The sequence below is a fragment of the Mustela lutreola genome, chromosome 12, assembly GCF_030435805.1.
Source record: "Mustela lutreola isolate mMusLut2 chromosome 12, mMusLut2.pri, whole genome shotgun sequence".
NCBI classification, from domain to species: Eukaryota; Metazoa; Chordata; class Mammalia; order Carnivora; family Mustelidae; genus Mustela; species Mustela lutreola.
Window position 1 is genome coordinate 6600072 of NC_081301.1, and position 27443 is coordinate 6627514.

At 57.8% G+C, this 27443-nt stretch overlaps 2 protein-coding genes across 8 annotated transcripts in view; one reads left to right on the forward strand and one right to left on the reverse strand.

Annotated features, from left to right (window-relative positions):
• The first annotated feature begins 3669 nt into the window (after positions 1-3669).
• On the forward strand, positions 3670-19194 carry SH3GLB2 (SH3 domain containing GRB2 like, endophilin B2). 7 transcript variants are annotated; one of them, XM_059143391.1, is made up of 14 exons: positions 3670-3866; positions 8384-8525; positions 9351-9479; positions 12590-12723; positions 12977-13069; positions 14440-14451; positions 15117-15179; positions 16152-16301; positions 16706-16729; positions 17197-17286; positions 17633-17733; positions 17995-18009; positions 18120-18360; positions 18500-19194. In XM_059143391.1, the coding sequence occupies exons 1-14, from the start codon at positions 3804-3806 to the stop codon at positions 18605-18607; spliced, it is 1365 nt and encodes a 454-aa protein (XP_058999374.1). In that variant the 5' UTR covers positions 3670-3803; the 3' UTR covers positions 18608-19194. The 7 variants fall into 7 exon arrangements, with proteins under 7 accessions (XP_058999374.1, XP_058999376.1, XP_058999375.1 ...); XM_059143393.1 differs by lacking the exon at positions 17995-18009; XM_059143392.1 differs by lacking the exon at positions 14440-14451 and having other exon boundaries at positions 3672-3866.
• A 720-nt stretch (positions 19195-19914) lies between these two features.
• Positions 19915-27443, reverse strand: part of NUP188 (nucleoporin 188) — a 49665-nt gene continuing 42136 nt past the window's right edge. The window contains exons 31-44 of the mRNA XM_059143389.1: positions 26593-26670; positions 26403-26488; positions 26036-26181; positions 25170-25351; positions 23885-24085; positions 23596-23688; positions 23005-23163; positions 22668-22805; positions 21827-21901; positions 21514-21747; positions 21268-21399; positions 20919-20992; positions 20654-20783; positions 19915-20518 (exon numbers count right to left, since the gene is read on the reverse strand). Coding sequence (XP_058999372.1) covers positions 20342-20518; positions 20654-20783; positions 20919-20992; positions 21268-21399; positions 21514-21747; positions 21827-21901; positions 22668-22805; positions 23005-23163; positions 23596-23688; positions 23885-24085; positions 25170-25351; positions 26036-26181; positions 26403-26488; positions 26593-26670 — 1905 coding nt within the window. The 3' untranslated portion in view covers positions 19915-20341. The remainder of the gene's footprint in view (positions 20519-20653; positions 20784-20918; positions 20993-21267; positions 21400-21513; positions 21748-21826; positions 21902-22667; positions 22806-23004; positions 23164-23595; positions 23689-23884; positions 24086-25169; positions 25352-26035; positions 26182-26402; positions 26489-26592; positions 26671-27443) is intronic.

The window sequence follows — 27443 nt, forward strand, 5'->3', positions numbered from 1 at the left end:
AGGTCTCGGAGGGTCTTTCTGGAAGGGACCTGTGATCGGTCTGAGTCTTATTTGGCTTCTCTGCTCCTCCCGGTCCCCACGCAAATTCTGCCCGCCCTTCCAGGGCCCATGCCCTGCCTCTGACTTCCCACATCTTCTTCTTCTTCTTCCTTTTTGAAAAAGTTTTTATTTATTTGACAGAAAGCGAGAGCAGGAACTCACGCAGGGGAGTGGGAGAGGGAAGGCAGGCTTCCCGCCAAGTAGGGAACCCGGTGTGGGGCTGGATCTGAGCCGAAGCAAACGCTTAATGACTGAGCCACCCAGGCTCCCCACACAGCATCTTCTTAAACCAAACTTGGCACTCCACTTTCTTTTGGAGCTGTTTGCAAACCTCCCCTATCAGACATTGTCCCGCTGAGAGTTGAAGTCAAGTGATTACGTTCCGACGGCCCAAAGGTGCCTCGAAGGAAACACTGGGTTGGGACTAGGACTGACCTGAGTTGGAATCAAGTTCCTCCACTTACTTAAGCTCGCTGGAGCTCCCGGGGTTTGCCGAGCCCCTGTAAGTGGGCGTGACTTGCCCAAGTCACAAGGCTTTGGTGAGGCTTGCAGAAAACAGTGTGGCAAGTCCTTTCATAACGGCGAACAGCTGTTTCTGGTTGGTTGGTTTTTGTTTTTCAAGATTTTATTTCTTTACTTGAGAAAGAAGAAGCAGAAGGGGGTGCAGAGGAAGAGGGAGAAGCAGACTCCCTGCTTAGCAAGAAGTCAGACACTGGGGCATGCTCCATCCTGGGACTCCGGGATCATGACTGGAGCTGAAGGTAGATGCTTAACTGATTGAGCCACCCAGGCGCCACTGCAAAGAGCTGTTTTTAAATATAATTATCAGCAAGGTCACATTTCTTCATTCATTGCACAACTAATATATCTGTGTGCCAGCCTTTCACAGGTGCACAGTGGTGGGGGCAAGATAGGTGGTGGTCCCAGGGGGCTCAGAGGAAGCAGATACCTAATTACAATGTTGTGTGATAGTTGCTCTGTTGCGAGAAACTCAGGAATGTGGGAAGACTAAGGAGGGGGAGATGAGAGACTCCTGAAAGAAAGGGAAGGCCAGATGCAAACCCAAAGGATGAACAAGGACTAGCTGGGTAAAAGGGAGAGGACAGAGCATTCCAGGAGCAGCATGGACTGTGACCCCAAGGCAAGAGAGAACCTGGTACCCAATGAGCCAAGGAAGAGGGAGCCAGAACAGAGAAGAGTGGTTTCCACAGTCGGACTGCCTGGATTCTGGGTTCAGTCTGCCACTCTCACTCTGTGCTCTGTAACCTTGTGCAAATCAGTTAACTTCTTGGACACCCCGGCGTCTCAGTCGGTTAAGCATCTGCCTTCAGTTCAGATCATGATCCCGGGGTCCTGGGATGGAGTCCTGCATCAGGCTCCGTGCTTGGCAGAAAGTCTGCTTCTCCCTCCACCTCTCCCCGCTGCTTGTGCTCTTGCTCTCTCTCTCAAACAAATAAAATCTTGAAAGAAAAAAAAATCACTTAACTTCTTTAAACCACACCTTCAGGGCACCTGGGTGGCTCAGTGGGTTAAGCCTCTGCCTTCAGTTCAGGTCATTATCTCAGGATCCTGGGATCAAGCCCCACATCGGGATCTCTGCTCAGCAGGGAGCCTGCTTCCCCCACCCCCCAATCTCTGCCTGCCTCTCTGCCTACTTGTGATCTCTCTCTGTCCAATAAATAAATAAAATAAAATAAAAAAGAAAGAACAACTAAAAAAAAGGATGGACTTCAAAACAACAACAAAACAAAACACACATTCTTCACCCCTAAAATGAGGAGGGGGATGGTTTCAGAGCTGTTATGACCATTCTAGATGATTATTCACTTAAAAGTGCTCAATGCTGGACCTGGCATAGTCTCAGGACATTTGGGCCATTGGTAGTAAGAAAACGGCAATAGGCAATTGTAAACCAAGATAAGTAGATGAAGCGTAGGTTCATTGGGACAGGTGTAAGTAATAATTACTGTCTACTGTCTCTCTTTCCTACTCTCTTTCCTACTTATTTATCTTACTTTTTTAGTAGGCTCTATACCCAACACAGGGCTTGAATTCACAACCCTTAAAGGAAGCACTGCATGAGCTACCAACTGAGCCAACTGGGCACCCCGCTCTCTCTCCCCTTTATCCTCCTGTGTTTTTCTTCTCAGGACTCATCACTTGACATGTTGCATATTTGTTTGCCCAAGAGGGGCGGGGCCTTGTTGTGTTGTTGTTCTCTATCCCTGGAGCCTAGAACAATGCCTGGGTCACAAAGACTTTCTCCTTGACCAAACCTGAATCAGGCTCCTCTGAGCACTCTGCTCAACTAGATTGACCCTGAACTTCCATCTGTGACTTGTAGAGTCCAGTTTTAGCAAGAATCCTGCCCTTTCCCCCCACCCCCACTGGTGTCTGATCACCCTCCATATTTAAACAAATTCCTCATTTTCTACCCTCATATCTTGTCCTGCCTTCAGGGAGATTCCCGTTAGCCTTGATGTTTCCACTTAGTCATTTTCCATCCACGGACCCCAACCTGATCTTTAGCTCTAAATCTCCACTTGCCCTTGTTGTATTCGAGCCCCATTTCCCTCCCAGTGGTCCCTCTTGAATAAAGTCTTCCTTACCATCTTTAACAAGTACTGTGAATGCTTTTTAAAATATGAGTCGCCTGGGTGGCTCAATGGGTTAAAGCTTGTGCCTTCGGCTCGGGTCATGATCCCAGTGTCCTGGGATCCAGTCCCACATCGGGCTCTCTGCTCAGTGGGGAGCTTGCTTCCTCCTCTCTCTCTGCCTGCCTTTCTACCTACTTGTGATCTCTGTCTGTCAAATAAATAAATAAAATATTAAAAAAAAAAAAAAAAAAGGCTGTGCGTGCTGTCGGCTGCTGGCACACTTTAAAAAATATTTATTTATTTATTTATTTATTTATGGAAAGAGAGAGAACGAGCAGGCGGAGGGTAGAGGGAGAGGAAGAGGGAGAGAAGCAGACTCCCGTTGACCTGAACTGAAATCAAGAGTCAGACATTTAACCGACGGAGCCACCCGGGCGCCCCTGAATCTTTTTTTTTTTTTTTCAAACAGTGTTCAATATGAGTTATTGGATGAGTGAACATATAAGGATAATTGATATATGCCTGTTGAAGATGATAGGGCTGGATGCTGACTCAATGAATGATATAGACCACCATAGATGGACATTGATAAATAAATGAATGATCAGTATAGATCAATAAAAGCACGTGGTAGTGGTGGTGGTGGTGGTGGTCTGCCCAGAGAGACCCAGGGCAAAAGAGGCAGACAAATAGGAAGACAGAAGGCCTAGTAGATGAGTGGGGTGCGAATGGTCTAAGGTACACGAAGAGGCACAAATGGGCAAGGGGCTGTGGGACAAGGAATGGAGAAAGGCCCCCAGGTGGCAGACGGAGGCCTCAGGGCAAAGTAGCGGGTCTTGGCAAGACCCTGCAACCTCTGGTCCCCCGGGGTCCCTAAGACTCCTCCCCGGACGCCCCGCCCCGCCCCGCCCGCTTTGGCTAGCTCCTCCCACGTGCCCCGCCCTGCACGCTCTGGCTGGCTCCTCCCCCGATGCCCGCGCCCCGCCCTGCGCGCTCGGGTGAGCTCGGCGGCGGCGGCGGCTGCGGGCTGGCGAGCGGGCACGCAGAGGCAGGGCGCGCGGAGGGAGGGCGCACCGGCAGCAGGTGGGCGGGGTACGGGCCGGCGGCGGCGGGCCGGGGGCTGCCAGGCTGCGCTCGGGCTGAGCGCTGCCGGCCGTGCGTCGCGCCATGGACTTCAACATGAAGAAGCTGGCGTCGGACGCGGGCATCTTCTTCACCCGGGCGGTGCAGGTGAGGCCGTGCGCCCTGGGCCTCGCGGCCCGGATGTGGGGCGGGCCGGGAGCACCCCTGCGGGAGAGCCTGGGGGTGGCGCAGGAGAAGCCCCTGGAGGCTGCCGCGCCCTCCCGGCTGCGGGACACCCTGGCCCTCACATCCCCTACTGCGGCGCTGCCCAGAAGAAAGAGCCCGGGGCGGCCGGCCACTCTGGCCGCACACTCAGCATAACCGGGCCCGGGGACTGAGCCGGGCCGCGGCCCCGTTACCTGGGGGGAATATTGGGGCCCACGGTTTCTGCAGGCTGGGTTACCCCGCTGCCGTAGCTCCCGCCCCAGGAGGGAGAGAGCACTGGGAGGCCCCTGCCTCCCCGCCCTTGCCCAGCAGTGACTCTGGCAGTCGTCCGGAGGCCTGAGCCCCAGGCCCAAGGACCATGCACCTGCCACGACCCCTTCTCTGAGCCTCAGTCTCTGCACCCGTGCAATGGGCTGGTGGTACTGATTCCGTCAGGTCCCCTGTACACGCTTGGATAGTCAGTCCGGAAGCCAGGAGGGCTGGGATTATTTCCTTTCTGCTCCACGGGAGGCCTGTTTCCTCTTATTTCTCCAAGCCTGGAGGATGGGGAAAGGGCTGAGGTCTGGCTGGGTGCCCTCCTTGGACAGCTGTCCGCTGATGGTGCCAGAATCGGAACAAGTCCTATCCACATTCTGGGGCCAGGAGAGAAACTGAGGCATCTTAATGTAACGGTGAAGACCTGGAGGCAGCTATGGGCGTGGATGCTCCCTGTTGTGACCTTGAGGAAGGGGCTTCATCTCTTGGCCTCAGTTGTTCAATCTGAAAAATGGGATTAGCAATCCCTCCCTCCCAGGAAGCTTGTGAGGAGAGCTGGGTACTCTGCATGTACATGCTCCATAAAGATAAAGCTGTGGGGCGTCTGGGTGGCTCAGTCAGTAAAGCATCTGCCTTCGGCTCAGGCCGTGATCCCAGGGTGCTGGGATCGGGCCCCATATTGGAGTCCCTGCTTAGCAGGGAGGCTGCTTCCCCCTCTCCTTCTGCCCCCCCCCCCCTGCACTCATGCTTTTTCTCTTTCTCAAATTAAAAAAAAAAAATCTTAAAAAAAATAAAGGCACGAATACTAGTAGTGTTAACGTAGTTAGTATGGCATGTGACCTTGGGCAAGTCACTTTTCACTTTTCCCCCTCCTGTCAATCGGGTGTGACACCTGGTCTGCCTCCAGAGGTGGCTGCAGACTTGGGGCTTGGCCTGTCGCAGTGCTCTGGGAGCCAGTCCTATTGTTTGTCCTTGCTGTTGTCTGGAGAAGCCCAGCCCCAGACAGTCTCTGGGAAACCCATGTGCTCATGTTTACTAGAAAGCACCATGTCCCGTGTCCCGTTGAGGATTAGTGCCCCAGTGAGTACTTGCTGCCTGGTATTTCAAGCCCCGCAAGGTGATCCCAGCCCTAGTGGGTTTCCTAGGACCCTGGAGCCCCTTGGCTGTCCTCAGTTCATCTGGAAGATGGGAACCCTCCCAGTGTCGGTATGGCAACCGCTCTATCTCCCACATCTGGGAGAACCTGATCTGCCAGTTTCCTGCTATTGTGGGGTGCTGGCACCTGACCTAGCCAGGGCCTGCAGAGCCTGCGGTGTGGGGAAGCTTGAGCTCTGTGGCCTCCCTTCTCTTGGTCGGGGCAGGCCCAGTGGGTCACCTGTACTGGAGTGGGAGCCAGTGCCCAGGCTCCAGACTCTGGGGTGGAGGAGGGAGCTGGGAGCTTTATAAATAGAGGCTTTCTCTGGCTCTGCACGCCCACCCCCTGCTGCTGCCATTGTGCAGGGAGCAGCCTCGGACTCTGCAGACATCAGCCCCTGAAGCATGGGTCCCTTCCTCTTGGTAGTGATGGGGCAGGGTGACAGGCCAGAGGAGAGCAGTCTTGAAATATCACCTGCGTAGGACCCTTGGGACCTGCTGAGGCCAGGCTGCCTGGAGATAGGCGTCAGTAGGGATGGGAGGGAGTTCTTCATTCTCAGTGTGTGGGCAGCTTCTCTGCCTAGGGGCCACCATGCCAGGCCCCAGGACATACTGGGTAAGCCGTCAGCCCCTCTGCATACCAGGGACACCTTTTAGAGCCTTGCCCCATCGCCATCCAGTAGGGAGCCTGGTGATGGGGATCCCTTTTGCATGGGTGATTCTGGGATTCCAGGTCCCTGAACGGTGCCTTGAAAGTGAGGGTGAGTTTGTGAAGTTGGTCCAGGGGCTGGGAAATGCCCAGCTAAGGGCACCGAGGCAGGAAAACCTAGGGCATATTGAGTATGATGCCAGCGTAGGTGCGAGTGGGCCGTGGAAGCCATAGTACCAAGGCTGTTAGTAGTAACTGCCGTAATAGTAAGAGTAGTGGCAGAACTAGTAGTAGTAAAGGCCGTGAGGAGGCAGTAGCTCTGTCATCGTCTGAGCCGGGCAGGCAGCACTGGACAAGGGATGGAGGTCCGGAAAGCCCCGTAGGATACTGAACTTGGGTGGACCTGGGGTGTGAGGGATGGCTGCCCCGAGGCTCTGTTAACCTTGCACATTCGGGTGACATAACCACCTAAAGTAGGGTGCCTGGTCCTGCTGGGGTACGGGGGTTCCTAGGTAGCTCTGAGGAGGAACATGAAGAAGCCCTTCTGTCCGTGGTCATGATGAGAGCAGCTAAGGCTTGTTAGGGCAGTGCTGTGTGTTTCCAAATCTTCTGTGAGATAGGTCCTGTTATCACGCTTTGCCAGGGCAGGGGAGCCCCTGGCGAAGACCAGAGAGGTGGCTTTGCCTCTCTAAGCCTTGATTTCCTTATCTGGAAAATGGAGCTAAGGCTACCCCTAAGGGGCTGGGAGAGGTGAGGCCTGCTCGGGGGCCTGGCTCTGGGAGGCCCCAGTCTAGGGAATGTGAGACGGCCCAGGAGTAGGGAGAGGCGGGAGGAAGCGGGGAGCAGCTGCTTCCCAGGTCGGGAGCCACAGGCTGTCAGCCTGGCCCACCCGGGTCAGGCCTACAGCGAGAAACCCAAGCCCTGTTGCATAATGGACGGCTGCCCAGTGACGCTGCCCAGTGACTCTCCGTGGCTGCCGCCCCCTCCCTGCAGCTGGGCTGGAGCTGTTGTTGGCCTCTGGATGATTGATCGACGCCAAGCCATCTGGGAAGGGCCTCCAGACTCCCAGCCCAGAGTGACCCTGACTTGAGCACAGTCTGCCCCTTGCTTAGCCTCAGTGGCATCATCTGTGACATGGGAAACTTGACTTAACTGTCCTAGAGGCTCTCGGAGACGTCAATGGGTCACTGGTGTCAAATGCTTATAGCCCAGGGTTGGAGCACCCCGCAGTCAGCAGTGCTGCTGCGTTATTACTGATCTTTCTCCTGCAGGTCTATGCCCTTTTGCTATTTGACTACGACCTTGAACAGGCTCTTTCTACCAGAGCCTTCTGGATCAGAGGGGCCAGGACTTGGGCCAGTATCAGGTTGTTCTCGCGTGGCCTGCACAACCTCTGCCGGCTCTGACTGCTGGGACATCCCGGTTCTTGCCTGGCCTTGGGGCGGGGCTGCCAAGCTTTCTAAGCCTTGTGCGTGCCCAGCAGTTGGCTCTGAGGGGCTAGTGGTGTTCCCTGTCCACTGCACCAGGCGACCAGAGGCCAGCCATGTGGCTTTCCCATGCCCACACACTCCCTTTCCTTCCCGCTGCCTCGCCATCAGCTCTTTGCAGCAGTGGCACCAACTCCCTGCCAGACTCGGGCCTTCATGTCTTACCCAGACCTTTCTTTTTTTAATTATTTTATTATTTTATTTTAAGTAGACTCCACACTCCACCTGGGGCTCAAACTCATGACCCTGAGCCCCCTCAGGCGCCCCTTACCCACATCTTTCTCATTTCATCCTATTTCAGCTATGAGGGAGCTGGTATTTTTTATTATTCTCATTTTTCAGCTCAGGAAACTGACGCCAGGGAGGCAAAGCCACTTGCCCAAGGTCCCACCGCTCATCAGTGCAGACCTGAGACTCAAATCAGGTCCCTTTGACTCTGAGAGCTGGGTTCTTCCCACTCACTCCCCTGGCACCCCCTCCCCACTGGCTCCCAGTCCCCCAAGGAGCCTGTAATCACCCCAGACTTTGCTCTGTGCTCTGCACCTGTGTTACCAGGTGCTCAGGGAATAAAAGTCAAGCTAGGAGGACCCTTAGAACTAGGCCCCCAATGACTCCTTATCCCCCTAAGTAATAAGGTAGATTTTTGTACACATGTGCATTTTTTGGGGGGTCTCTAGCTTTCTGGGTTTCCAAAAGAAGCCGTGATCCCCAACCTTTGGTCCAGCGTAATTTTACAGAGAGGCAAATTGAAGCACAGAGCAGGGTTATAACTTGGTCAGGGTCACAGAGCAGGTTAGGGGCAAAGCCAGTTTCTTGACCTTGGGCTTGGTTCTAGTTGGGTGAGTGGGGAGGAGGTATAGAAGCGTGGGGCAGGGGCAGTCTTTGCTTCCCCGCTGCCACGCCCTCCCCATCCCTCAACGCTACCCCCCCCACAGTTCACAGAGGAGAAATTCGGCCAGGCTGAGAGGACTGAGCTGGATGCACACTTTGAAAACCTTCTTGCCCGGGCAGACAGCACCAAGAACTGGACGGAGAAAATCCTACGGCAGACGGAGGTGCTGCTGCAACCCAACCCCAGTGAGTGGGCACCGGGCGGTCCTGGGCGAGGGGCTAGAGGCCACTGGCAGGAGGCCTGGGCCGCAGGTGCGACTGGGTGGCACACGGGATTTGGATCAGGTTACTGAGGCTTCTGAGGCCTGCTTAGGATGAGGCGAGCAGTTAAAGAGCCCAGCAGAGAGTGATGGGCTCCAGGATGCGCTCTCTGGGGCAGCAGGAGGTTTAAGAGTTTTGCACCAAGGAGTTGGAGAAATGCTTGAGACTAAAACACGCTTGGGAAGAGGCAGGGAAAGCATGAGCTCAATCTGTTGAGAGGCTGGCGGGGCCTAGAGATGGAGAAGGGCTTGCCCTGAGTCACACTGCAGCGAGCGTGAGCAGGGAGCACGCAGAAGCCTCCGGCAGGAGAACCTGGGGGGCGGGGCGGGCTGTCTTGGGGTCGTGAAGCTATCTGCCTCCAAGTCTCCTGTATAAGTGGGTGTCCCTGGAGCTTTCTGGAGCCAGCGCCGGACGACTGTCCATGTGTGTACTAGGTTCTGTAAATCCATATCAGATGGAGGGAGAAGTGAGTGGGCCTTTACTTTGGGCCCGTCACCCCCAGCCGTGTGACCTGGGTAGGCATTTCATGTCTCCGAGCTGTGGCTTCCTCCTCTCTGGAGTGAGGGGTCCTCTGGGGTTGAGTGCTGGTTTCACTAGGTTGAAATAGGCTCCAAAGAGAGAGTAATCTGCCTGTTACCAGGCCAGGCACCCCCATGGGGGGCCCTGGTCTGGGTCTGTTTCTGTCCCCATGGCTGCCATCCTTGGGTTGTACTGAAGAGCCCCGTGGCTTTGGCTGCTGTCTCCCTGCAGGTGCCCGCGTGGAGGAGTTCCTGTATGAGAAGCTGGACAGGAAGGTGCCCTCGCGGGTCACCAACGGGGAGCTGCTGGCTCAGTACATGGCGGAGGCGGCCAGTGAGCTGGGGCCCACGACTCCCTATGGTGAGCCAAGCCCCCAGCCAGGGTCCGGGGTCACAGTCTCTTGCTCTCGAATTTTCCTCCATCTCTCTCTTCCTTCCTTTCTTGCTTTGTGTTTGTGAAGTACACAAATATCTCCTTGTCAACATTCATGAAATGGATGAATGAAAGTGCAGAAAATGAAAAAAAAATTGAAATAAATGAAAATAAACAAGTGAGGGGCGCCTGGGTGGCTCAGTGGGTTAAAGCCTCTGCCTTCAGCTCAGGTCATGATCCCAGGGTCCTGGGATCCAGCCCCGCATCGGGCTTTCTGCTCAGCAGGGAGCCTGCTTCCCTTCCTCTCTCTCTCTCTTTGCCTGCCTCTCTGCCTACCTGTGATCTCTGTCTGTCAAATAAATAAATAAAATCTTCAATAAATAAATAAATAAACAAATAAACAAGTAAAAAAAATTCATTTGCCTTGCAAACACCTCAGTCAGTGCAGATGAAAACAGAGTGAGAAACGGAAGTCTCTCTTACCCAGTTCCGGTTTCTGTGCCTTTCTTAATGGGATCGTACTGTGCGTACCCTTCTGTGACCTGATTTTTCATCTGGGTATTGTGTTACCTACCTTCTCCCAGTGGCACATACTTTTTTTTTTTTTTTTTAATTTTTAATGTTTTACAGAGATAAAATTTACATGCCATAAAATGCACCTGTTTTAAGTATATAATTCAGTGCTTTTTCGTAAATTTACAGAGTTGTGCAAACATCCCCCCCAAGCCTATTTAAAGAACATTTCTGTCCCCTGCACAAAAGGCCATGTCTGCTTAGAGTCAGTCCCCAGTCCAGTCCCCCTGCTGCTAACTATTCATGCACATTCGTGTGCCTATAAATGTGCTTTTTCTGAACCTCTCATATAAATGGAATCACATATTGTGTTGGGTGGTTTTTAAGATTTTATTTATTTGAGAGCGAGAGAGAGCACATATGCATTCATGAGGAGCAGAGGGAGAGGGAGGGGGAGTGTGTCCCACGCAGGCTCTGCATGGAGCCGGATGTGGGGCTCAATCCTGTGACCCCAGATCATGACCCAAGCCGAAAGCAAGAGTTGATTGCCTGAATGACTGAGCAGCCCAGGCCCCCCACGGTGTGCTGTGTTTTGCATCCGGCTCCTTTGAGCATAGCATCTCTGACGTTTATTTGTGCCATAATGTGTTTTAGGATTTCATTCCTTGTTATTGCGGGATAGTAAGTGTCCCGTCGTATGGCTAGACATTTGGGTTGTGTCCTTCCGAGCGTTTGCACAAAGAACTTTGTGAGGGCATGTGTTTTCCCCTTCTCCTGGATATGCACCTAGGAATGGACTTGCTAGGTCACACAGTAAACTTAAGTTTAGCTTTTTAGGAAATTACCAAACTGTCTCCCGAAGTGGCTGTGGGATTTTGTATTTCCACCAGCAGGATGGTGGTTAATTTCCGTATATTTGGATTTTCCAAGTTTCCTTCTATTGTTGATTTCTAATTGATTTTGCTGTGATCAGAGAGCATTTTCTGTATGATTTTAACCTTTTACGTTTATGAAGATTTGCTTATAGCCTAGTATATGGTCTGTCCTGGAGAGTGTTGTTCACTGGAGATCATATGCTGTGTTGCTGTGGAGTGGGGTAGAGACAACAGGCCAAATTGTTCTAGTCTCTGTGGGCTTGCGGATTTTGTCTGGTCCTTTGCATTACTGAGAAGTACTGAAGTCTCCCACTATTTCTGTTTCTGGCTTCAGATCGTCAGTGTTTACTTCATATGTTTTCGGAGCTCTGTTGTGAGGTCTGTGTATTTACTCTTGTTATATCTTCTTGATGAATTGACTTATATCATTGTAAAATGCTGTTGTCTCTGGTCACGTTCACAGTAAAGTCCATTTTATCCGACAGCAGTTCACGCACTCCTGTTCTCTTAGGAGGACAGTTCACATGGTATACCTTTCTCTGTTCTATTTTCAACCTATTTATGTCTTTAAATCCAAAGTCTTTTGTAGACAGTACATATTTGGATTTTTTTTAAAGATTTTACTTATTTATTTGACCAAGAGAGGGAACACAAGCCAGGGAGAGGGAGGGGGAGAAGCAGGCTTCTTGCCGAGCAGGGAGCCCGATGCAGAGCTGGGTCCCAGGACCCTGGGATCATGAACTGAGCCGAAGGCAGACACTTAACCGACTGAGCCACCCAGGCGCCCCTGTATTTGGATTTTTTCTTAAAAATCCACTCTATCTTCACTCTTTGATTGGAATGTTTAATCCATTTGTATTTAACATAATTATTGATGTAGTTGGATGTACATATGCTATTTTATTAAATTTTCAATAAACGAGATTACCGTCTTATTTCCAGATCTGTTAAATTTGTGGCAGAGCTCTTCCAACCAGTATTCTTTATTCAAGTCAGCTGTGACGTTGGTCTTCCTCAATTATTTGCCGTTGAGATCACTGCTGTTTCCAGCAGGGTCCCCTGGATTATTCTGTGCTCCCACCCCAATCAAGTCAGCCCCAATACCACTACCTTCCCCTGCGGCCCATCCCCCACCACTATCCGCTGCCTACCTGCGGACTTGCCCCGCCCAGGCAGAGCTACAACAACCGCAGAGGCAGAGCCGAAGAGCTGACCATGACCATGGGAGCCGCCCTCGACCCCCCCAGCCCCACCCCGCCGCCCGCCCCGCCCCAGGCTGGGAAGCCACGGGTTCCCATCTTGTTCCTACCAAGGTCCAGTAGTTCTTGAGTAAATATTCTCAGTTTCTTTGCATTTGGTCAATTTCCAGAGTCCGGAAACATTTGCTTTTGACAGCGATACCCATTTTTACTGTTGCTTTTTGGGAACAAGATTTGTTGAGGTGCCTTCTGTGTTCTGGAAGTCTCTCCCCCCACCGCCCCCCTCATCTTTGTCACACTGTGTCCTAGTCCGCGTTTGGGACGTCCCGCCATTTATGTCAGTCTCCTGTCGACAGACACGCAGGTCGCCCCACAGGCTTCCAGGCCAGCCGATCCGCACTGAGCCCGCAGTGCTCACGCCTCCGCGGCCTGCCTCTCCCTGGGCGCTCCCTTAGGGTCCGAGCAGCCCGAGCCCGAGCCTCTTCCTCACCCTTAAACTCCATTTAACCAGGGAAGACACTCATCAAGGTGGCAGAAGCTGAAAAGCGCCTGGGAGCCGCCGAGAGGGCTTTCATCCACACGGCCTCCATCAACTTCCTCACGCCTCTGCGCAACTTCCTGGAAGGGGACTGGAAGACCATTTCGGTGAGAGGACTGGGGGCCCCCGCTGCCTGGTCACTGCTGTCCTCCTCTGCGGGGCCGCCGAGACAGGCTCTCCTCCCATCCCGGGAGCCCGGCACTCCCAGGGCTCCCCGGATGTGGCTCTTGTGGACCGAATGACACAGTGGGTGACCTCTCCCTGTCGGGGCCTCGGTTTCCCTGTATGGCCCTGACGGCCCGGTGGGCCAGTCCTGCCGCAGCCTAGGCTCTCACTCTGCCCTGCTCCCCCTCCCCGCAGAAGGAGAGGCGTCTCCTGCAAAACCGGCGTCTGGACTTGGATGCCTGCAAAGCGCGGCTGAAGAAGGCCAAGGCTGCAGAGGCCAAAGCCACGGTAGGTGTCCCTGCTGGTGTCCCGCCCCACCACCCCCAGCTCTGTTCGGAGCCAAGGGAGGGTGAAGGGACCTGACGTTTGGCATGACCTTTCTTCCCTTTCCCTGCCTGGAGAGGCTTGGCTGGGGGATGCTGGTCCTGGCTGACCGCTTCAGGTCATGCCTCTCTGCCCCTCCCCCGCGGGAACCCTGGCCACCCAGAGCTCTGGGTCCCAGGGCAGACATTTATGGAGTGGCCTGACCAGCAGTGCCCCGACCCAGGCTCAGGGCACGCCACAGCCTCCCCAGACAGACAACCAACTGGAGTTTTTCGCATGGCCCTGCCCTGTCCTTCCTGAATGCTCGGCTCTGTCCCCCGGCTCTGCCCGGGCATGGCTCCCCCTTACTAACTACCCCACCCGCTGCTCCAGCGCTGGTCCCAGGGTGCCCTGATGGTGGGAACCCTGGAGCTGGACCGTGCACCTGCTTAGGGACGTGACCGAGGGCCCTTTCAGGTAATCCCGTGGCCCTGGGTCAGGACTTCCCTCTACTCTCAGCTCACTGAGGCCCGCTCGGCCTGGCCAGGCCAGCCGATGGAGTGTGGCACAGTTTGCCCAGGGCTTAGGCCAGGGTGGGGAGAGCAGGCCTGAGGGGGAGCATGCTCTCGGCATGTCAGGCTGCTTGGCAGTGTGGGGGCCTAGAGGCCACCTCACACCCAGGAACCAGGTCGAGGGCAGGCCGGGGGTACCGTCACCTGTGTCTTCCCAGACTCGCAGCTGACCCAAATGCTCCTTGCGTCCCTCTCCCACAGTGTGGCCACTGGGGACCATGGAGTCTTGGCCTGTGCCACCTCTGGTGAGAGTCAAGGGCAGGGTCTCAGCACACCCGGGTGTGTGGGGTCCAGATCGGAGGCAGGGGCTCAGCCACTGGAGTCTTGTTGTGGTTGGGTGAGATGACCCATGGCTACAGGGCTGACCTCTTGAAGTCAGCTGGACAGGATAGTCTCCTTGGAGTACCTCGGCCAGAACCGGCTTCTCCTCCACCAGGCAGGCCAGGGGAGCCTTTCCTTAGTCACCAGAGCGGCACGACCTCCTCTCCAGTTGTCTGGCCCAGACAGCCTCAAGCCCTTGAATTAGGCCCCGCGCCCTCTGCAGAGAGGCCCAGGGCAACCCAGGCGCAGCAAGCGCCCCAGAGGACCGCAGCCCGGCGGGTCACCCCTGCCCTCCCGCGTAGACCCAGGCACACGGGCAGAGCAGGACTCCTTCCGGACGGCAGGGTCGTCTGCCCACCTGCCTGCCACCCACCTCGGGGGGCCTGCTCCCGCCTGCGCTGTGGACTCACTAACCTCTTTGTTTTTGTTCCTTTCCGTTCTGCTTTGGGTAACTTGGCTCAGTGTGAGGGAGATGTGAGTATACCTTTCCTGCGTGCTGTGCTGCTTCTGGTTTGCCCGGCCCAGCCTCGGGCCCAGGGGCCTGGCCGGCCCAGGGGACGTCCTGGGCGTTTTGCAAGCAGCTGGTCTCCCCACCAGAGCCTCTGCCGTGCATAGCCTCTGGTTTAGGGAGACGCCAGGCACTGGAGCCTGTGAGTCAGCTTTTTGCAAACGTGGAAAGCCTGTCACCCTGTCCATCCATGCGTCCATCCATCCACCTTGTTGTGGGGGAGGGGCCTGGTCCTGTGTGGAGATTCTGGGATGGAGAAAGCCAGGGTTGGGGGTGATTGGTCTGGAGAGCTGTGGCTCTAACCGGAATATCTGAGCCAGGCTCGGGTCCGGGGAGGAGGGGGGCTAGGCCCAGTCTGCGACTCACCTGAAGGCTCCCTGGCATCTGCTTTCCTGGGCTCCCAGCGTGACCACCCACCTGGTCTTTGTCTGACTCTCCATGTCCCCAAGCCCACCTTGTGTCCAGGAGGTTGGAGTGGGGAAAAGGGTCCATGTGGTATGTGTCTACAGCCTCCTGTCCCTTGGGCCGGGGCTCCTGGCCTCCCCCGACAACCCCACCCCGTGGGAGATGCTGGGGCAGCGCCTGGCCCGGGATGACCCCCCCTCCCCTCCGTGACCTCTGTTCCCGCCAGACGGTGCCTGACTTTCAGGAGACTAGACCGCGTAATTACATTCTCTCGGCCAGCGCCTCCGCGGTAAGCGCCCCACCCCGGCCGCCCGGCCTCTCTCTGCCCTGGCACCAGGGGACTGCGTGGCACCAGGAACACAGGGCGCATCCCCCGAGCCAGGAAGGCACCAGCCCTACTCCTGGCCGCCTGCCTGTGCCCTGCGCCTGATCACGGGCCTCCCTCCTCTCTGTGCCACGCTGGAGTTTGGGGCCAGGTCAGCCGCCCCAGACAGCGTGGGGACAGCGCAGGCCCATCTTCTGGGACCCAAAGGTCTGCCCTCCATCCCCCATCAAGGGCACTGCCCCCCAGTCCACGTCGGGCTTGAGGACCCCACAGCTGTGACGAGGGGGACACTCTTCATCCAGCCACCTCTCTGGCACACCTGCCCAGCATCCTGGCAGCGAGGAGGGGCCCCGAGCCCGAGCAGGGAGGGTGGGGACCGGTGGGCTGGGGGCAGGCGTGTCCGGGGGCCCAGGGCAGCCATGGAGGCTGAAGACTCCGAGTGCCGTGGGTTCTTTTCTCCTGTGTTGTTCCTGGGTATTCACCGTTCAGTGTGGGACACGGGCCAGTCACACCTGCCCCATCGTACCCGCCCCCACCACGGCTGTGCCTTCTCTGCCTTCTTCTCTGACCTTCCGTTTCCAACCGGGGGGTGGCACGCACTTGCTCGGGCTGTCAGGCTCTCTCCGCCCCGTCATAGCATGTTGCCGTGTGTGTCTGTGCCCTCAGGCGGCGGTCGGGCCATCGTCCCTCAGGGCGGCAACGCCGGAGCACTCCAGCAGCCCCTCTCTCTGCGTGTCCTCCGGCCATGCGCGCAGAGGTCACTCCCCACGTTTTGGTTTTCTAAATGGCACCGTGGTGGGACATCTCGGGACACAGGGCTGGCCCTGCTCCGCTTTCAGTCCCTCAGGTCGCCATCTTAGGACAGACTTCCCGCGCTGGGCAGGAGAAATGGGTCTCCTAAGTCGTGGCGGGGGGAGGGGGGTCTTTCTTCTTTAGACTCTGGATGACACTTCCTGCCCCCCTTCTTGGGCCGAGTGGAAGGAGGAATATCCCGGAGGGTGGAGACCGCCCTGTTTTTTTCTTTTGCCATTGAACCCCAGTGTGACTCGGGCACGAGGCTGCCTTTCTCTGCTGAAGGACAGAAAGGTTCAGTGACTGGCCTAGGGTCACACGGCCCTGCGTCCCAGCCCACCAGCCTTAGCTAATTGTCAGGGTGGGATGGGGGACACTGGGTCTCCCATCAGGGCCCGGGGGCTTCCGCTGTAAGAGAAACCCAAGCAGGACTTCCCAGCTGGCTGTCCCCTACCTCCCCTGCATGCGGCATGTTGGGCTGGATGTGGTGGATAGCGACGCTGCTCACACCAGGCCGCGCCCCAGCCTCAGCTCCTGGTTGGGTTCGGGGGAGTGAGGAAGGGTATGGGGGGCGCGGGGGGGCCTTGGGGAGCTGGGGCAGGGCGCGGGCTCTGGGGTTCAGCCGTCCTCACCCCACTCCCCCACTGACCGGTGCCCCCTCCCTCCCCTGCTGCCCGGTCCTGTCGTGGTCTCCGAAGCTCTGGAATGATGAGGTGGACAAGGTGAGTCTGGACTCGGGAGGCTGGCCGCGGGTGGGGGGCCGCGGGTGGGGTAGGGTAGGGGTCAGATTGGTTTCTGGTTCTGGGCTCTGCCGCTGTCGGGGGTATTACTTGTTCTCTCTGGGCACACTGCCCCCACAATTCCTCTGAGCACACAGGGGAATGGCGCTGTCAGATGGCTAGGGACAGTGTCACAGCAAGATTGTGTCAGGGCACCCATGGGTCGATCCGTCTTTGGCTGCTTGCAATGGACTGGGTCCAGAGGGGTCCCAGCAAGGGGGCAGGGCTCCAGGCCTGAAGTCAGGGGTGAGAAGTGCACTCCTGCCACCAAGATCTCTGTCCGTGTCCCCAGGGGGATGTGTCCTCTGCACCCAGAGTAGGAGAGGAGGCTGCTCCAGGGTGGACCACAGATGGGAGGGAAGGTGGGGCCACTGTTGCTGTCAGCCGCCGCCCCACTCTGCCTTTCCCAGGCCGAGCAGGAGCTCCGAGTGGCCCAGACGGAGTTTGACCGGCAGGCGGAAGTGACCCGACTCCTGCTGGAGGGGATCAGCAGCACTCACGTGAGTCCCGCCCTGTGCTGCCCCTCTGTCGTCCACCATCTTCCTGGCCCCGCCCCGGGCCCCCCACTGAACTCCTCCACAAGGGGGCAGACCATGAACTTGGATCTCAGAAGCAGGTGGCGAGGGGCAGTGCTTGAGCCCAGGGTCCTCAGGGTGGAACTTCAGCTTTGGTCCAAGTGCCAAAGGCTGCGCAGCCCTCCCTGCCCTGCAGGGAGCCGGTGGCTTGGGGCCAAGGGCGGAGTGCTAAAGGCCGGGGTCTGCGGTCAGGCAGGAGACAGGGAGCGTCTGGTCGGCCAGGCCGCCTCGCAAGCCAGCACCGCTCTCCCCGCATCGCCCCCCTCCGCAGGTGAATCATCTTCGCTGCCTCCATGAGTTTGTGGAGTCCCAGACAACTTACTACGCACAGTGCTACCGCCACATGCTGGACTTACAGAAGCAGCTGGGCAGGTGCCCGCTGGGGTCCCCCGGCTCCCACGCCCCACAAACAGCCCATCCCCTTCTCCCCCTGGGGCAAAGACCTTCTCCCCAGGCTCAGCAAGCCCCCAGACTCGCAGGGCGGGTTAGAGGGCCCCTGACCAAGCCCTCTGTCGGGGCATCACAGGCCTGTGTGGGTGACAGGGAGGTGGCTGGCCTGGGCGGGAGGATGGCAGGGACAGGGAGGTACGGCTCACGATTCCCCTCGCCTTGCTTTTTTCTTCATGCTGCCAGCTCCCAGGGAGCCATGTAAGTAGCTGGGGTCCCCTTGCCTCTGTGGCAGTGGGCCCAGGTGTTTGGCGGAACACGTGGGACTCCCACGGGGACACAGCTCCCAGCTGAGATGTCACCCTCTCCAGATTCCCAGGCACCTTTGTGGGCACCACGGAGCCCGCCTCCCCGCCCCTCAGCAGCACCTCGCCCACCACCGCTGCAGCCACTATGCCCGTGGGCCCCTCTGTGGCTGGCCTGGCCCCTCCAGGAGAGGCCGCTCTCCGCCTAGAGGAGGTGAACCCCCCCGCCAGCGGGACCCGGAAGGCCCGGGTCCTCTACGACTACGAGGCGGCCGACAGCAGCGAGCTGGCCCTGCTGGCTGATGAGGTGGGTCTGGTGCCGCGGGGTTGGCAGACGCCCGCCTCTGGAGGTGCAGATGCCCGGGTCTCATGGGGCCCTGACAGCCCTGTCCCCATGCTGTCCTGCCCCGGCTGGGCTGTGACCACCCCTCTGCCCTCCTCTTCAGCTCATCACCGTCTACAGCCTGCCCGGCATGGACCCAGACTGGCTCATCGGCGAGCGAGGCAACAAGAAGGGCAAGGTCCCGGTCACCTACTTAGAACTGCTCAGCTAAGCCGGCCCCCTCCAGGCCCCTGCCCACCCTGGCCTGGGCGGGAGAGGACAGGAGGCAGCCCTGCCACTTGTCTGCTGGTGACTCAGCTGCTCAGGGTGGGGAGACTGGCCCCATTCTGTCCGTGCCCCCCGGTCGTCCAGCTGTGAGGGGGGCCCCTCCCCCAGCCCTGCTTCTGGAGCCCCCCACCCCGCCTGCAATCCCCCGAGCACCCCGGCTCCCCAGCCCTCCTGGCTCCGCCTAAGGAGGATGGAGGGACTGGCCGCAGTGCTGCCCTAGGCACCCTGACCCCGCGGGAAGCCTGGGGTGTGCCCTTGGCCAGAGAGCACCTGCCTTTTGGTTGCCAAAAGCAACAAGATGGGGGGGGGGGGCAGGCAGGTGTGCAGCAGGGCTGGGGCCCGGGTGGCAGAGGGGCGCCGGGCGGAGTGGCGTCTCCCAGGTGCTGCCCTGCCCTCCCGCGCGGACCGCTCACGCCGAGTTCCGTGGCTCAGCCTGCACTTCTCCACACTCACTTTTTAACGGATCTTTTTACTCTGCCTGTCTGCTTGCTCTCTAGCCAGTGACAAATAATAAACTGTCCTTCACGTGCATGTCGCCTCGGCTCCTGTCGGGCTGTGGGCCCCCCGGGGCTGGCCCTGAGGGTGGGCAAGGGAAACCTCCGAAGGGCGGCTTCCTGCTCCCTCCTTCCCGGGCCGCCCTTCCTCCCGCAGGGCGCGCGTGGCTCGGGGGGCGGCCCTGTTCCTGCACAGGAGGCTGCGGAAACCTTTTGTGCCTAAGAGAAACTTGCCTAGATGCGGGCCGAGCGGAGCGGACAGTACCGTGTGTGAGGGTTTCAGCTGCCGACCTGTGGCCGGTCTGCATGTGCTCAGGCCGTCCTCACAGATGAGGGAAGAGAACAGAGTCACCTCCTCGAGCTTCCATAACGGGCAAGTGGCCGCGCAGGGACTCTAGCCCAGGTCAGTCTGGTTCTAGAAACTTCAGGTGAAGGCCCCTCACCAGGCCCTGCTCTCTGGTGAGGAGGTCCTGCTCCCCAGGAGGCGCAGGGAGGGAGGCCCGGGCGCGGAGCTGTAAACCGGACTGGGACTTCAGGAGAGGCCACACCCATGAGAAGCTCGGCCGGCAAATGCAGTGTGGTAGGGGCGAGGGGACGAGAGCTGCGCGAGCCAGGGAGGGGAGAACTCGTGCCCACCTGCACAGCGAATACTCTGCTTTCCCCAAACCTCCGCTCCACTCCTGGGCACCTGGCCGAGAAGGACGTGCTTAGCGCCGAGAGCTCGATGCTCACCCCCAGGTCCTGAAGACACCACCCATTTATCTATAAACAGTCTTTTAATATTTGTATAAATAGACCACAGTATTACCAAAAACTGCAAGAACAGAGCATGGAAAACATCTTCAGACCCGGGCACACAGCCTCTCCCGGCCACACGTGACGCTGGCTCCCGGCCTCCGCTGGGCGGGGGGCGGTGCAGTGGGAATGCTGGAGGGAAGGAGCATACCCCTGCGACATTTTGGACTTGAGGGCGCAAGTGCAGCCGACTCGTGGCTCCCACCTGGCTGTGGACCTCTTGATCTATTATAAAAATAATGCCAGTGGGTGGGTGGCTGGAGTCGGGGCTGCGGGCAGGAGAGAGGTGCTGCTCTCAGTCCCACGCGGGCCGTCGGTCTGGCCGGCAGCACCCCTGCTGCCCGGGGCGCCACACAGGCTGGCGGGGGGTGGGCGGGCAGGCCGCTGCCCTATCTTTGCACGTGCCGCACAAAGGCCTGCACTAGCTGGATCAGAGGCTCCTGGCTCTCCGGGCTGGCCTTGGAGAGAGAGGTGGACTTGCCCTGAGGTGAGGGGAGAACGCCTGCAGCAGGGGAGCTGGGCGCCCCCCGGCGGAAGTAGCGGGAGAGGCTGGAGAGCAGCGTGCTCTACGAGAGAAAGGTACTAGGTGAGGCCCGGAGCCCTGGGCCCTTGGCCGGCCTTGGGAGGTGGGGGGCTGAGTGGGACCCCACAGGCTCGTCCCCATCAGCCGCCCCCTGCTCGTCCGAGCCCGCTGTCCGTACCAACTCCGAGCTGAGCTCCTGCTTCATCCGCTGTTTGTCCCGGGGATGCACAGCTGGGTCCCTAAGGTAGCGCACGGCCTGGGAGATGAGCAGGTAGAAGCAGTTCTCCATGGTGAACATCAGCAAGGACCTGCGGAGAGGGCGGGGCGGCTCTGGTGCGGGGAGCCAAGCTGGCCGGCAGGAGGCACAGCACCGAGCCAACAAGAAGGCTGACCCACGGGGGCCCTGACCCCAGCTCGAATTCTAGAAGGAGGGCTTTTCTTACTTCAGCGTCCTGGTCCCTTCCGCCTGGGTGCTGAGCCCCACAGCCTGGGTGAGGGGCTCCTTTTTCTTGTCCAGCTGGAGGAAGAGAAATGGGGTAAAAAAATAAGAAGGTAACAGTAACAGGTGGGACTCCCTGTGAGCCTCCTACCCGAGGCCGTGCACGGAGCAGCTGTCCGCTACCTCACTCGGGCCTCACGATAGCCCTCCTGGGGCGGCTCTCGCACACTCAGTCGGGAAGAGGAACAGGCTCGGGAGGGCTGAGAACGTGCTCGAGGCCACAGTTAGGCGGCGGGAGACCAGGAGGAAGACGGGAATGTTGAGGGGCCTGAGTGTGACAGCCCCCAGCTTACCTCTCCAAGCATGTTGAGAGCCACATTCACCGTAGCCAGAAGGGTCCCGAAGGAGGGGGCCACTTCAGAGTCAAAGGTGGGAGTGGTAAAGCTCAGGGCAAAGAGGAAGTTGTATTCAGCAAGGTCCAGGGACTGCAAAGCAAGACAGGAGTGATGTGGAGCTCCACGAGGGCCCCGGGGCATAGGGGAGCCTCAGTAGCTCACCGCAGGCACTCGGGGCAGCCCGGCACTTGGGCAGGCCGGTACCTGATCCAGCAGGATCTGGCAGACGTCTGGGGTGAAGTGGCGCAAGGCCGCCAGGGTCCTGCTAAGGATCTTGAGGAGCCCGTACTGGACTGTGTGTAAGGCTCGCTGTTCCGATGCCTCCGTGTCCGCCGCAGGCTGCTTGGAGGAGGAGCAGGAGGGGGGCGTGGGAGCAGCAGCGGGTAGTCGCTGAACTCGGGGGGCAACAACCGAGGGAATGCCATCCCCATTTTTGTTCTGAGGGAGACAAGAAACGGAGGTGGAGTCCCGAGACACCGGGCCGCGGCCCCGCAGGCAGCCAGGTTACCCCGCTCACCTGTAAGCAGTGCTGCAGCATCTTGCGGCTGTGCAGGAGGGACGTGCAGGCCTGGCACAGGTAGCCCAGGCTCACCTGCAGGGGATGCAGGGCCAAGGCGGGGCTTGGGGGGCGCTCAGCAGCAGCCCAACCGAGCGGGACCCCCAGAGCTCCCCCCGAGCCCCGAGTCCTCCATCCCTGAGCTCCCACGGGGCTCACCTCCCATGTTCTCGGGCTGCAGATGTTAGCGCCGCTAAGGACGCCTGCCTACGAACTAGGGCAAGAGGGGCCCGGAGGTTTCCCTGGGACCTAGCTCAAGGCCTAGCACATAGGGTGCCAGGCACATAGGGCTCCGGGTGCCTGTCCGTAGGACACGTGGCTCTTGACCTTGGGGTTGTAAGTTCGAGCCCCACGTTGGGTATGGATATTGCTTAAACTCTTTTTAAAAAAGAAAGACGATAGGGATCATTTTCCCATTTTACAGACGAAAAAGGCTCAGAGACCCTGAAGTGACCTAACCAAGGTCAGAAAAATGAGACACCTATCTCTATCTGACTCTGGGACCATTCTTTCCCTACCTCCCTTACCTCCGACCCTGCTGGCCCATCCCTAAGGGATATGAACCAACATCTCCAGCTGAGCCCAAGTTCTTAAGCTACAAGGCTGTCCTTTACTGCAGACAGAAAGCATCCACCTCAGAGAAAGCTACATAAGGAAAGCAAAGCCTGTATTCGCTGGGCAAAAGGCCCACGTTCCAGGAACAGGCCCGCAGTTCACCAGAAGGGCGCCAGAAGGGCCCACCCCAACCACACACAAACACGTCCCCAGACTCCGACCCGAGGAACCCTGTCCAGGGCCCCACCTGGACATCCCGCAGCAGCTGAGGCAGGTGGAAGTGCCATTCCTTCATGAAGTTGGAGAGCTGCAGAATGAAGCCCACCGTGTGGTCAGCCTCCTCCAAGCAGGCCAGACTCTGCACGGTCCTCACTGCGCTGAGGCACTGGGAGGGAAGACCGGTGGACGGGCTCAATCAGGGACCTGACCCACCTGCTCTTCCCTTCAGGACCGCTCCTGAGCCCACAAACGCAGAGGCGATGGCACAATGGGTACCTTGGCTTAGAAGTTTCTGGATGGTCCAGAATGGCCCAGACCCCCCATTACCCTCAGCCCCCACCCGTATGATGTCGGCAGCCCCTCACCTGTAAGGTCCGCTCCTGGTGAACCCCCACGAAGTCCAGGGCCTCGGTCAGGAAGTTGTAGCGCAGAGTTTTGAGAAGCCGCTCCATCAAAGACATGGAGAGGCGGTAGACCCCCGGCCAAGAGGGGGCATCCACGGACTTCCGAGAGGTGCTCGGGGTCTAAGACACAAAGAGCAGACAAGACCAGGACACACACCGATGTATCCAGCTGAGGAGCGCAGCATGGCCTCCTCACAACACAGCAGTGAAGGCAGCCAGGCTGCTTGGAGGAAAAAAACCTGGAACGGCCACGGCCATGGCCTGGTGGCCAGCAGGGCCTGAGGGGTCCCAGGCCCATTGTTACACGGCCAGAGCACTCGGCGGAGATTTAAGAATCCTGGGTTCTAGACTCAGGTCAGCCACTAACTACCTATGCGAGCTTCTCATGCTAGGAACTGGGGCGGGGACGGGGAGGAGGCCACACCATCGGGCATCCCATGAGCCTCTGAAGAGCGGTTTCCTGGGTGAGTAGGAGATCAAAGACAGGGAGGCTTTTCTGCTGTAGCCACAGTCCGCCGGCAGCCCCGGCCCCCGGCGGGTCCCGGCACTCACCTGCACCGTCCCATTGGAGCTAAGCTGGTACACGCTCAGTAAGGGCAGACAAATGCTCTGGGTGATGCCAGCTCCAGCCACTGCTGTGGCTCCCTGAGAGGGAAAGGATAGGAATGAGCTGGGACTTCCCCAGCCCCATCACTCCTGGGACCTGTCCCCTGCAGCCACCCTGCCCAGCGGCAGCTGGCACTCTCGGGCAGACCAGAGCTTCTGGGACCATCACAAGCAGGGTTGGAAGCCGCGCAGCACAAGCGAGAGGCTCCCCTCTGCCCGCGGGCTTGCGTCCTACCTGCTGAGTGCGAGCCAGCGTGAGGAGCAGGTGCAGCGAGGCCTCGGTGAAATGCAGGTTCTGCTTCATGCGCAGGCTCACCTCCAGAGTGGTCAAGAGGGTGGGCAGGATGGGGAGCCTGCGGGTCACCTGGAGCCACGAGTCACCATCCTCGTCCACCTCACACAGCTCCTTGGCCAGGTGCAGGCCCAGGACACACACCTGCCAGCGCCCAGGGGCAGAGATGGGCGAGAGTGAAAAACGCAGCGCAGGGGGGGGAGGACAGGCGGCCCTCACACACGACTCCAAGTGAGCCTGACTCCAACGACCCGAGGTCTCTCCTGACCCTCTCAGGGCACAATGACTCCATCCTTGCTAATAAGCCACCTGCCAGCGACAGTTCTCGACTCTTCTGTCCAATTACCAAACTTCCTGATTCTCACCTGCTCGCTGCACCCACCTCTGCCCCTCTCGCCACACCACTGCACCCACCGCCCAGGTGGTCTTCCTCCACCCTCCCGGCCCCTCCCAAGTGGAGTTTTCACACGAGTGGGTCTTTAAGCTTATTTTTCACCATAACGACCCAGTAATAAATACTTTCTACACCTCTCCCTGTATACACATGCTGGTGTATTTTCCTTCCCTTCCAACCTGCAAAGCACACTGAACTTTCTTTACGCGTTATCCTACTTCATTAAAAAAATACTAATTGTAACCAAATGAGCTCAGTTTGAGACCCACTACAATGAATCAGGACGCGGTTTAGAAAATGTTCAATAGCGCATCCAGCGTGACCCTCCCAAAGCCCAGCTCTTCCTCGCTTAACTCAAGTCCTTTCCTCGTTCACTTGGAATCCAGATTAAAGATGCTGCTAAAGCCGCTGACCATCCCGCCCCCCACACTCCAGCTTCACCCCAGCCTCTCCTCCGGGCACCAGGAGACTCAGACCACGGCTCACCAGGCCTGTTCTCGCTCCCAAATCCTCCCTGCTCCCGTGCCTGCCTGGCTCTACCAACGCTTTAAGTCATGGCTGAAAGGGTGGTTTCTCGCTGAGTCCCTAGGTTAGGTGAGAACCCCAAGGTGTGGGTTCTCCTGGCATTTCTTCCGTGCGGACTCGCCATGATTGAATCCCCACGTCTCCAAGTCGGATCTGCTTTGTCAATGTCCTCCACCAGGCTGCGAACTCCAAGGGCAGTGACTACATGTCTCGTTCACTAACCGCCCCAGGGCCTGGCACCAAGCAGGCAGTTTATACTTGCTGGATGTGCGAGGGCAGGACACACTACTCCCCAGGGCGCTCCCTCACCCCGTCACGCTGGTCCTTGTGTCGCGGCCGCGAGCAGTCATCAGTCTCCATGCTGTCCTTGTCCTCTGTGGCACCGCCTGATGCCAGACTATGGCGGGTCTGGTCAAAGAGCGCAATCACCTCTTCTTGGAGGGTCTCACAGACGTTTAGCACCAGCTGGGAGTACTGGGGGACGTCACTCACTGCAGAGCACAGGCAGGGAGGGACACGGTCATGCTCACGTCAACTCTCAGGGAACACCAAACGTTCCCTCCCCAGATGGGCAGAGAGAAGGTACAGTGCTGAGAGGAGGGAATCTGCCAGGGCTGGGGGGATAAGATGGGAGAGGAAGAATTTTTTATTTTTTAAAGACTTTATTTATTGATTTGACACAGAGAGATCACAAGGAGGCAGAGCAGCAGGCAGAGAGAGTGGGGGAAGCAGGCTCCCCGCCGAGCAGAGTGCCTGACGCAGGGCTCGATCTCAGGACCCCAAGATCATGACCCGAGCTGAAGGCAGAGGCCCAACCCACTGGGCCACCCAGACACCCCAAGAATTTTTTTTTCTATAGATTTTGTTTATTTCGAGAGAGAGAGTGCACAAGCAGGGGGAGCAGCAGAGGGAGAGGAGAAGCAGACTCCCCGCTGAGCAGGGAGCCTGATACAGGACTCGATTCCAGGACCCCAGGAGCATAACTCGAGTGAAAGGCAAACACTTAACTGACTGAGCCACCCAGGGATCCCCCCCAAAATTTTCTTGACATGTGTTCTAAGACTGTCAGCTCAAACCACACAGCAGAAACATCTGGCTCAAAACCGGACGAAGCCCCACCAGGCCAGCTGCCAGTGGGGTGGGAAGCCCGCTGTCCCCACTCCGCTGCCCCTCACCTCTCATCTCCTTCATCTGCAACACTGTGATGAACGCGGAGAACACCTTGGCCTTGGTCTTCTCCATGAGCTGTTGGTCTGCCTGTAGCACTCCTTCTAGAATCTCCGTCAAGGGCCCAAGGATTTCATCCACAGACCCTAACTCTCTAAAAACAGTAAGGGGCGGAGAGGGTAGAACAACACACCCCACATGAGACCACAAAATGCCCCCGCTTCATCTCAGGAGGCACACCGGGCCCCCTGCCTTGCCCCCATCTGCTTGCTAGGTCAGTCCCATTCCCGGCGATGGGAAGCGAGCCCGTTCCACACCCATGTTCTCCCCCTCGGGAAAGTGAAGGCTCAGTGGAGAGGAGCGGGCAGGGCTCACCTCTTCCACTGCCGGAGGAGGATGAGCAGCAGGGTGCACAGCATGGAGCCCAGGCGGAGGCAGTTCACGGAGGCCGGGACCAGGAGCTGGGGGTGGGGGGGGGCGGACAGCAGATGCGTCAGAAGTTGGGCTTCCTGCAAGCTGACACCTTTTCCCTGGAAGAAATGTGGAATCTCCCAGACACACTTACTAAGGCTTTGGTCCCATCGAGCACGTCAAGAAAGAGCTGGCGGCGTACCGCTGAGTCTGTCAGGTGCATGACCTCCGCCTACAAAGGAACAGGAGAAACAGGGCACTGGGGAAAATATTCCAGACTCTAGGAGCCAGGAAACGTAGGGTCTTCCATCAGGCAATTAGTCACTGTTAAGTGACAGTCTTCCTAATTAATTGTCTCCCTGCTGTCTGTCAACCCTGAGATGTGGTCAAAACCGGGTCAGCTTCGCCTCCTCCTCCTCCTGACAATGTCTTCTGCTCAGACCCTTCAAAGGCTCCCTTCCCAGTGCTCTGGAAATACAAGAGGCCAAGAGGCCCCTGGGAATCTGGTCCAGAGGATTCTGGTAGCACTGCCGCTTGTGCTTGCCCCCTTTCAGCCCCCCGACCCCCTCCTGCCACTTGAACACAGCACACCAGGCTCTTTTCCGCTCAGGCCCCTTGCACATGTGGTACCATCTGCCGAGACGACTACTCCCCACGTGCTCTCTGCCTGGAGAGCGCCTTTGTACATTCAGGTCTCGGACTGGACATGGCCTCCTTGGAGAGGGACTCTCTCACGGCTCCTTTCCTGCTCCAGTGCTCACAACCCTAGCATCCTGATGATCTGCTTCTTCGTGTCACAACCTCAACACAGATTTCTTTGGGAATTAGTTTACAATTTGCCTCCCTCGTGGGCCACTCTCCCCTAGATCAAAAACCTTATCTGCCTTCTTCACTGCTGTATCCCTGGATGCCTGACACATGGTGACCAATCCATTAATATCTGTTAAATGAGTAAGGGGATGGTCCATATCCTAGACTAAATCAGACTGTTCTCCTAAGAAGAAA

Coding starts and splice junctions, on each gene's coding strand:
- SH3GLB2 (XM_059143391.1), top strand. CDS start 3,804: ATGGACTTCAACATGAAGAAGCTGGCGTCGGACGCGGGCATCTTCTTC. Junction 3,867..8,383: donor TCTTCACCCGGGCGGTGCAG/GTGAGGCCGTGC, acceptor CCCCCCCCACAG/TTCACAGAGGAGAAATTCGG. Junction 18,361..18,499: donor TGGCCCTGCTGGCTGATGAG/GTGGGTCTGGTG, acceptor CCTCCTCTTCAG/CTCATCACCGTCTACAGCCT.